General features: G+C 38.2%; 3 protein-coding genes across 3 annotated transcripts in view; 1 reads left to right on the top strand and 2 right to left on the bottom strand.

Moving 5' to 3' along the window:
* The window catches only part of LOC104819128 (flowering time control protein FY-like), a 6,551-nt gene extending 1,524 nt beyond the window's left edge, over positions 1–5,027 (bottom strand). Inside the window, exons 1-16 of the mRNA XM_010549045.1 lie at positions 4,722–5,027; positions 4,412–4,503; positions 3,943–4,011; positions 3,725–3,829; positions 3,407–3,502; positions 3,221–3,303; positions 3,034–3,105; positions 2,865–2,962; positions 2,508–2,567; positions 2,330–2,390; positions 2,159–2,246; positions 1,964–2,027; positions 847–925; positions 588–677; positions 375–460; positions 1–246 (exon numbers count right to left, since the gene is read on the bottom strand). Coding sequence (XP_010547347.1) covers positions 1–246; positions 375–460; positions 588–677; positions 847–925; positions 1,964–2,027; positions 2,159–2,246; positions 2,330–2,390; positions 2,508–2,567; positions 2,865–2,962; positions 3,034–3,105; positions 3,221–3,303; positions 3,407–3,502; positions 3,725–3,829; positions 3,943–4,011; positions 4,412–4,503; positions 4,722–4,896 — 1,564 coding nt within the window. The 5' untranslated portion in view covers positions 4,897–5,027. The remainder of the gene's footprint in view (positions 247–374; positions 461–587; positions 678–846; positions 926–1,963; positions 2,028–2,158; positions 2,247–2,329; positions 2,391–2,507; positions 2,568–2,864; positions 2,963–3,033; positions 3,106–3,220; positions 3,304–3,406; positions 3,503–3,724; positions 3,830–3,942; positions 4,012–4,411; positions 4,504–4,721) is intronic.
* A 1,412-nt stretch (positions 5,028–6,439) lies between these two features.
* Positions 6,440–8,184, top strand: LOC104819127 (uncharacterized protein At5g39865-like). The gene is made up of 2 exons (XM_010549041.1): positions 6,440–6,739; positions 6,875–8,184. Exon 2 carries the CDS (start codon positions 6,940–6,942, stop codon positions 7,774–7,776), a length of 837 nt encoding a protein of 278 aa, XP_010547343.1. The 5' UTR covers positions 6,440–6,739; positions 6,875–6,939; the 3' UTR covers positions 7,777–8,184.
* Positions 8,185–8,574: 390 nt separating this feature from the next.
* On the bottom strand, positions 8,575–9,201 carry LOC104819125 (ethylene-responsive transcription factor ERF070-like). Its single transcript, XM_010549040.2, has one exon. It carries the CDS (start codon positions 9,083–9,085, stop codon positions 8,612–8,614), a length of 474 nt encoding a protein of 157 aa, XP_010547342.1. The 5' UTR covers positions 9,086–9,201; the 3' UTR covers positions 8,575–8,611.
* Positions 9,202–9,474: the final 273 nt, after the last annotated feature.

Genomic DNA, 9,474 nt, shown 5'->3' with positions numbered 1-9,474 from the left:
TCGGAAGAAGAGATGGGTGGGGACCAGGTGGCAGTGGAGGAGCCCCCAATTGCATCGAACCTGGAAGAGGCTGTTTATGTTCTCCTTGAGAGGATCCATCAAATGGCATTGCCACTCCAATTCCTGGGATGGTTCCCTCGTGCCGCGTCAACCCAGGAACAAATGCTCCAGGAGTCAGTGGCGCCTCAGGTGCTTGGAAATTACTGGGCAGACGGTTACCAAATGACAGATTTTGTTCGCCATAGCCTTGTGGAGGTGAGGATGATAAATACAAGGAAAAAATTCAATTATTTGTATCAAAACCCATGTGGACAAGAGGACTATTCATAAAAGTATCCCTCGGTTCAGAAATTATTAAAAAAAAAAAAGAATACCTTGGTTCTGCAGAGTAGGGACATCACGAGGGGTGTCTCCAGGCCTATTTCTGCACCAAAACTTTGTTGTGTGATCATTGCTACCGCTGTAAATGAAATCAGAGGAAAATCAGCGTACAAAAAAATAATCGATGCCCACAAACATTTCAAACTACAGACTCCGTGAGGAGTAAACTCAGAATAACTCGCAGTACAAGGCAAGGTAACCAGTACCTGCAGAGAAGATACCCGACAGGATGCCAGGCGAGATCCCACACACTATTACCATGAGCATTTGCAATTTCAACCTGGGGGTTTTCATGCCTGAGCATGATAATAGAATTGCAACAATTCTTAGTCCAATTTATAGTCAATACAATAACAGGACTAAAAGAGAGAAAAGATCCTCTCAAGAAGGTTGATGCTTAACAAATGGTTGGATAAGCCCCAGCACAAGAAAAAAGAGTTGCATTTAATTCGACATTGTACTTACCCCACAATCCAATGGAAAATGGATCCATCAAAACTCCCGCTTACAAAGTATTCTTCATGGAAGGGATGCCATGCCAATGCTTAAAAAAAGACTCGAAAACTTTTAATCCAACATAATTCATAAAGTAAGGCGAAGGAAGCAGTCCAAACGTGTGTGGCCAAGTGGTGTAGGAAAGTACAAAGTGCTCCCACAACCACGGTTCGACCCCACTTTGGGCATCACCATTATAAAAAAAAAAAGAAGCGAAGCAAAATTGAGAAAATCATCCACAGCTCAATAGGAACCTCTCATTCTGTAGAGATGATCTTTTGAGCCTTATCTTTCAGGAATAATGGTAGATATCGAGCAAAGAGATTTAAGCAGGCAGTTTGTGTTTTGATTCGTGTTGGATCAAAGTAAAGACAATTCTCTAAACTTGTCACTGATTTTACCACCATTTACATGTCGCAATCAATAAGGCTTACGATAGAGTAATAAGTGCAAAGATCTAAAACTTAATTCCGGACATCATACAATGCTCCAACTCAATGTTAGTCACCCCAATACATGTTCAATAGCAAAATAAAAATTGTAAACACCACCCAGGTCCATAGATTATGGTTTGTAATATCAAGATATGTATACACTTATATTAACATGCATTGGTATTCCTCGCCAAAAAAATCCAAGTTGCACATGCTAGCTTGGGGGCATTATCAAAAATACCCTTAATTTGCTATTTCTACTTCAAGACCTACCCTTGTGACCATGTGACCAATGTGACCGAAATATAGTGTGGTCACATATTGATCTCATTGTTCATAACGTTAAATTTATGATGTTTTAATCAAATGATTAGTAAGATATACAAGGTATGAACATAATGAATTAGTGTGATCACCATAAATTTAACGTTATAATCGATAAAAATCAAAATGTGACCATACTATATTTCGGTCACATTGGTCACATGTGACCAGGGTAGGTCTTGAAGTAGAAGTAGCATTTTAAGGGTATTTTTGATATAATGCCCTTTTATTGCTTGGCATGTAAATTCTCTACTAAGAGCACATTTATCATAGGGAAAACATATTCACATTTTAAAGACAATGACTATGTCGAGAATGATAGAACTTACAAGTAATATCTTTCTTGTGTCCACGAAAGGATTCAAGCTCCTTCATAGCCCTAATGTCATACAGCTGTAGATTTCCGAAAGCAGTGCCACCCAGATGCATCAATAAGGAGAGAGAGGAAAAAAGACCCCAAGAAAAAGAAAAAAAATCCAATGTAGTTTGTATATTAACAGGTCTCCAGGAAAAGATAGCCAGACCTTAATTATTTGATCTTTTGAAGCTGTTAGAAGCCAATTGCCATTTTGGTTCCACTTCACACTAAGCACTATATTTTTGTGACCATGGCTGCAAATACGAGAAAAAAGTCTCAAATTCCATAAAATGTTTCCAGCAAAAAATATAATTAATCAAAATTGCAATGCACTCACAAAGAGCAAAGCTCTCTCCCACTTCTAGCATCCCAGAGTTTTACAAGCTGATCTTTCCCACCTGACAATACACATATAAAACAACTAAGAATCCATGCAAATCACAGAAGACATTCTTAAACGTATAACTGTTTCTGTTATTCTACTTCAATATTTATAACTAGACAATAGACTGTACCGGAAACCAAAAGGGACTTTGTGGGGTGCCAGTCAACACTCTTCACATCCCAACCATGGCCTGCCTGAGTTCAAAACTTAAATTACGCACGCTTTGGTCACTTTATATATTCTTAGAGAAATAACGAGTGAAGTAATCTCAAAGAACATGTTCTAACACCAAGTGGGACATCCTGGACCAAAGATTCAGCGCAGTAGGAATGATATCTTGTCTTAATATCACCTTTGATGCCATGCATGTAGCTATTTATTAGAATGGGCTAGACAAAACCATATATCAAATGGTCATCTAATCCCAAAAAAACTGCCAGTGCCAGACAATATAACAACCCCTGTCAATCTATTCAAATCACATTACCAGTTAAAGATCGTTCTTCTTGGCATCGTGCAAAATCCCAAACTTTAACAGTTGTATCATCAGAACACGAGCAGAACTTCAAATCTGTCTTACAGAAACTATTTGATAAACCTTGTTAGAAGTTGATGACGCTTAGCTTACTCTGTTCCACAAATCAATCGTTCTCTACCTTAAATCACGAATTGATTCCTTATGAGCAGTTTTGTTGGCCTTTACATTGTTCATGTTGTTCTGCCAATACCTATAACCCAAGTGGAAAATGTTTACTATCCCTGCTGCATAAACTAGAGCTGCATCCTTGAATATGATATTATCATTTACATGCCATGATTTAGGAGGAATGGAATGAGTAATACTTTATGGTGCCCCCATCATCGCCAGAGACCATCCAGTTGTCATTATGGCTCCATACCATTGACCTTATAGGCTGTTCATGTGCCTGTAAATAAATTGAAAGGTTTAACGGCTGACCCCAGTAAGAATGGGAGATACAGATAGAACAAAATGCAGTGTCATATTAATACACAAATATGATAATGCACCTGGAGAATCATCTCAAAATTGAACGATTGCCCGTTCCAGAGAGTAAACTCTCCACTTTGGGAGCCTGTGATGAGACGTCTTCCTGAAGGAGTCCACTAAGAACAAAAAAGATAGTCAGCCAGATCATATTGACTTGGCAAGACAGAGTCAAGACAAATAAGATTTCAGGGAAAAAGAAAAGGATACGGCTAATTGTCTGCCTCAGGTTTTACAATCAACAAATGAAGAAAGTTCACAAGCTAGAAACAAACAAATAACATCTAAAAGAAAAATATAACAGACCAAACACAATGTATTCTGATGTTTCAGAAACTTACCAATACTCGGTTGATTGAACAGCGGTTTTTGTTCAGAGATGTGTGAACAAGTTTTGCAGCAAAGCTTGTTGAAGGGTTGTCTGAATAGGCAGCTGGGGGTAACATCTAAACCAACAATAAAGAAGCCAAAGCAATGAACATTTAAAACACAGAATCAACAGCAATCCTCAAATTCAGGATATACTGAAAAGCCCAGAAGAAAACCAAAGACAACTAACATCAACTGCTGCAGCTGGGGTTGGTTGCAAAGCAGTTCTGCCCCTTGAATCTCGCTGCCATGCTCGATCCTGAACGCACATATATAGGCGAAAGACTTTTAAAAAATTATCAATAGTTTTTATTCCATCAACAATATGAGCTAAAACACAACACTGATATGAAAAACCATAATGCCATAAGAATGAATGTGTATGCTCGAAGAAAAGAAAATGAACAGTGTACACCACATGACCACAAATTTACACGTCTAAACTCAACCAAAGTAAACCAAACTAAAGCTGACCAAGTTTTAAGGATAGAGAAACCCATTATTAACAAGAACACAGAAATGAATGCAGACACTAAGACTATCCAGATAATCATGTCCACAAAAATGCTCTTCTAAACAGAATATCACTTCCGTAACATACATTATACCAAATAAATAATACCTTCAGGTATCCACTATCCTGCATGAGAATGCATTACCTGGATATATTTCACAACCGTGCTCGTATAATCCACGGCTTTTCTCTGCGTATGCTTTCTCATTCTTTTCGCTCCAAACCCATCACCATGAGCTGCAACATCATGTTTGTTTACCCAATCAACAGAGAGACATCAGGTCTAATAACCAGTAAATATCTCACCCAACCAAAAACCAAAGTACCCCACCACCCAAAAGGTCAATAACAAAATCTAGAAAAAAAATATATACCACCGACAGCAAATCCAAAATCAAAATCAGCACAGTTCCGACATGTCCCCAATGCAGAAATGTACGAACATCGAAACTCACCGTCGTGCGGAGTTGGGCCCGAAGAATGGTGATAGTCCTGATTGACAATTGTGGAAGTCGCCGAAGACGGCCGCATCATCGCCGGAGGCGGCATCGGTGGGCCTCTGTAGAAATCGCCGCCGGGATGTTGCTGCAGCTGCAGCGGCGGAGGCTGTTGGATCGATTCTCCGTACATTATTGTCTTCGACGAAAAAACCCTAACAACCGAATCGAACCAGAAAATGCAGAGGGTGAGGGTTAAAACCCTAAAACCCTGATTTCTGCGATTTCGGAGGAGGAGAAGGGGGAGCGGAGAATTTGTTCAAAATCTTGAAAATTGCCCGATCCAAAAGAATCGCATTTTACCCGACCCGTTTTATTTATGGATCTTGGATCCGTAGATCTTAATAGGCTTTTGCGAAGGCCCTTTAATTTAAATCATGGGCCTTTCTACAGTAGAAAAATAATTTTCCAAAACAAGAATCGAATATCTAAATCATAATATATAAAATGGGGATGAGATACTTCCAAATTTAGTTATAGAAATAAATATTTGAACAACATGTAGTTTTATTAATTATTATTAAGTCAAAAGTTTATAAAATATAGTTAATTATCTATCAATGACTACTGCATAATTAATGAATTAAATCTATCAATATATATTAAAAGAGAAAGGAAAAAGACGACTGTAAGAATCTTTTCAAACAAAAAAGGGCTTTTATCATAGTTGAATGAATTGTCTTAATTAGGATATTATTATTTTGTTACTAAACTTAATAGGATTTTCATCCAACCAAACTTTGAAAAAAATTAAATTCTACTTCGAATATCCACAAAAATTAAAATGTTTGGTTTATTTGAATATCATGATTAAATTATCACTACATTTAATAAAATTTAAAACTAAAAGATTTAAGATACCATACCACGAAAAAATATTTTAATAGAAAAATTAATAACCTTTTGTCAAATAGAAATATTAATAGTTTAAAAATAGATAATGACGAGACAGAAATTTTTTGTAAAGTTATTTTTTAAAATTCTTTATTGACGTGTGAGATATGAAAATTTTAACAAGATTAAGCTTATTTTTTTTCTATAAAATTTGTTTCTTGGTTGCAAATATTTTCTTTAATTGAATTTAATAAAATTCCATGCCATATATGGTTAGGTTACACTGGATTTTCTTATTATCACTTGGGGTTAAAATCCAAAACTGAATTTAACCTTTTATTGAATTTTCTTTTTTTTTTTTTTGTTAACAACCAAACGGAATTGAACCCGATTGATTAGTACACGAATATCAAAACCAAAATTACCATTATTGGTTCGGTTTTTAAATAATTATTTAACACGTTTGTCCACTCCTAATTTTGTCCACCAGAAATTTAGTTTGATTCACCTACCAATAAAACTTTCCTTAATAGTATTTTCCACGCTAAAATTAAAAATTGACCGTTGCATCAATTTCCTGTATATATTTTAATCACAAGCAATACGCGTTTCTATATATATATATATATATATATAATATTATTGCGTTTGAAAATGATATAAATCCACGTGTGTAAAAAAACATATTTTGTCCAAACCGACCGCGCCTCTCCCTCTCTCATCGGGAATCAGATATATTGTTCCAACAGAAAAAGAACAAATAAAATTAAAACTAATTTAAAAATACAAAAAAGGACAAAAGGAAACACAGAAAACAGAAAAATCCTTTGCTTTATACCCAAGACAGAGGGCCAAAGACGTCCAAGCCAGCTCCTCCACATTTTCTCACCTCCCAAACAGAAAAAGGCAAACCTCTCTGAATAATTCCAGATAATCTTCATCTTCTTCCTTTGTTTGTAACCGGAGAAATTCAATCAGCCTGGATAAGTGTCTCCAGATTCCTTCCCCGACATTGACGGTGATATCGGAAATAAGCTGATTTCTTCGTCTGTTGGTTTCGATTTCCGACGATCAGAATTCCACGTTCTCCTGTTCGTCATCTTCCTCGATCGTTTTCGGGAACCTCTCGTTGTGATCAATCGGTGAGGATCTTATTGTTTCTCTTCTCTGTCGATCATTTCTTGGGAGGTGTTTACTTCGATTTTCCATTTCGCGTTTGATTATTGGGTGGGCTTTGGTCATGTTGATTTAGCTGTGACTCTTTTTTCGAATTTTAGGTTTTCTGAAACCCTAAGATTCACCAGAGTTGATCGATTCTGCCGCGTTTCGTCGGTTGGATTCAATGGCGGCTTTGACTGAAAATAACACAGAATTCTCGGGGAAGACGAAATCGACGACCGCGCCGTCAACGTTCTTAAACAGGTCGCTTACGATTCACGGGAGGCCGATGGAGTCAAACCCTAAATCTCACCACCACCCTAATCCGTCTCTCAATCGTACCACGTCCATTGCCAAATTCTACAGCCCAATGGAATCGATGGGGAATTCTCTCAAAGGAAAGGTCAAGAGCCTCTGTAGATTATTCGAAGGCTCAAGATTCTCGAAATCGGGCTCAACAGAGTCACAGTCGATGCTCGCAAAGACGAAATCGGGAAAAATGCAGGTACCCGATTCACGAACTTCCCCATTTTCGAGTTTAAACAGATCGTTGATCTGTCTCTCGGGAACAGAGGATAGGATTGTGGTGTATTTCACTAGTTTACGAGGAATTAGGCGGACGTATGAGGATTGTTATGCTGTACGGATGATCTTTAGAGGATTTAGGGTTCGGGTAGATGAACGTGATGTCTCGATGGATTCTGCATATAGGAAAGAGTTGCAGAACGTGTTGGGCGAGAAGAATGTGACATTGCCTCAGGTATTCATCAGAGGGAAGTATGTGGGTGGTGCTGATGTGATCAAGAGCTTGTTTGAGATCGGAGAACTCGCCAAGATCCTCGAAGGGTTCCCGGTTAGACAACCTGGGTTCGTGTGTCAAAGTTGCGGGGACGTGAGATTCATGCCGTGCTTGAATTGTAGCGGGAGCAAGAAAGTGTTTGATGAGGATGAAGATACGCTCAAGAGATGTCCAGAATGCAATGAGAACGGCTTGATACGGTGCCCGGATTGCTACACTTGACGAATCAATCCAGGAAAAGAACCCTAAAAATGGAAAAGAAGAAAAAAAAAGAGGTGTTTTCTCTTTAGACGATTTGTTCTATTGTTGTCTGCAACTGTGTAGCTTACCTGCAACGCTGGAATCCAAACTGCTCTATTGGATCCGCAGCGGCTTTTCAGTCGTTGTGATCATCGGTATGGGACCTTTGATGATCACATGCTTAGCTTCTTTTTTAGTTTTGGCTACAAGTATGGAAATCAGAATGCCGAAAAGGGTTAGTAAGCATTTTGGTTGTCTCGTGTCTATATTGTGAAAGTCAAACTGGGTTCTTTCGGTATTTGATTTGTAAATATTAGTGTGGTTAATGAACTTGCTACTAATATGGATTAATGGTGTTAAGAAATTGAATTGAGTCTATTTTGATGCCCACTTGGATTCATATCTGTATCAGTTTCTGCAACTTTTTTGTCCAAAGCGATGAAGTGACTCATCTTTACTTTGTCTGATATTTCGTTTCATGAGTTTGATTCTTACATTACATTCCCTTCTCCTTTGGACAATGCATTTGGTTTGTTGTTCTTGCTCTGGCCATGATCATGAGACCGTGTTTGTACTTTTTTTTCTTTTGCACCACAAAAATAAAGTATTTTGTTGGGAACAAAAAATTTCTAATAGAATTTTTTAGAAAAAGGAACATATTTATAGACATGTATAATCGCTGTTTAAACCCCATTTTATATTTTGTAATAACACAATAATAGAATTATAATGTCCATGTAATAAATTTTCCAACAGGAATACGATTTTGTAGCAATTTAGTTGGCATTATATTAAAAATACCTTTATTTTGTTATTTCTATTTCAATACATATCCTTCTCTAATTGTTACAATGTGACCCAAAATATAGCCAAAGTTGGTGGGGGCGTGGGGCCCGATCATCTGGACCGCAGCGATATCGTAAGCGAGGGCAGCTTCCTCGGTCGTGTCGAAAGTTCCCAACCAACGGCGATCGGTCCTTCCTCTCTGTTGAGATCGGCCACACCTGATCTCGGCCGCCCATTTCCCCCACGGCCTCTGCCTCACGCCACAAAACTTCTTTCTCTCAACTGCCGCTGCCACGGTCAACAACGCCTTGGGGATCTTGATCTTGATGCTGGTCCGGGCATTGCAGGCTTCCTGGCTACTCGATGAATCTAAAGGGTCGATGACAATCTCTGTGGCGAGCTTCTTGCCGCGGCAATGCGCTCGCTCCGATCTACGGTCCTCTTCCTCGCTGGATGACTCGGTGGCCTCTTCGTATGTGCAGGATATCCTCACCACACGTCTCATTGTTCATGCTCCTAAAGATCAAGAAACTAGGGTTTTGAGAACGAGGGTTTCGGATTTCCTAGGATCAAAACACTACTAGATGCTTATGTACAGACACCATGGATGAAACAGATGCTTCAGACAAGTTGATTCTATTTCCTGGGATCAAAACAGTACAACAAACAAGAACAGAAATTCTCGGGTCGGACCGGGGGAATATTACTCAAATAACCCACTTGGGTCGCAGCAATTTCAGGGTACACCACCGAAAAAAAAAAAAAAATTTGTGACCTTATTACGACTAATATATAACTAATATACAACTTATTACGACTAATAAACTACTCTTATTTTAGTTGTATATTAGTTATATATTAGTCGTAATAAGGTCGCAAATTTTTTTTTTTTTT

The sequence above is a fragment of the Tarenaya hassleriana genome, unplaced genomic scaffold, assembly GCF_000463585.1.
Source record: "Tarenaya hassleriana unplaced genomic scaffold, ASM46358v1 Cleome3, whole genome shotgun sequence".
NCBI classification, from domain to species: domain Eukaryota; kingdom Viridiplantae; phylum Streptophyta; class Magnoliopsida; order Brassicales; family Cleomaceae; genus Tarenaya; species Tarenaya hassleriana.
Note: the sequence above shows the minus strand (reverse complement) of the source record. Positions and strands in the feature narration are given on the sequence as shown.

What these genes read in the sequence shown, in the direction of transcription:
- LOC104819127 (XM_010549041.1), top strand. Translation starts at nt 6,940, where the DNA reads ATGGCGGCTTTGACTGAAAATAACACAGAATTCTCGGGGAAGACGAAA.
- LOC104819125 (XM_010549040.2), bottom strand. Translation starts at nt 9,085, where the DNA reads ATGAGACGTGTGGTGAGGATATCCTGCACATACGAAGAGGCCACCGAG.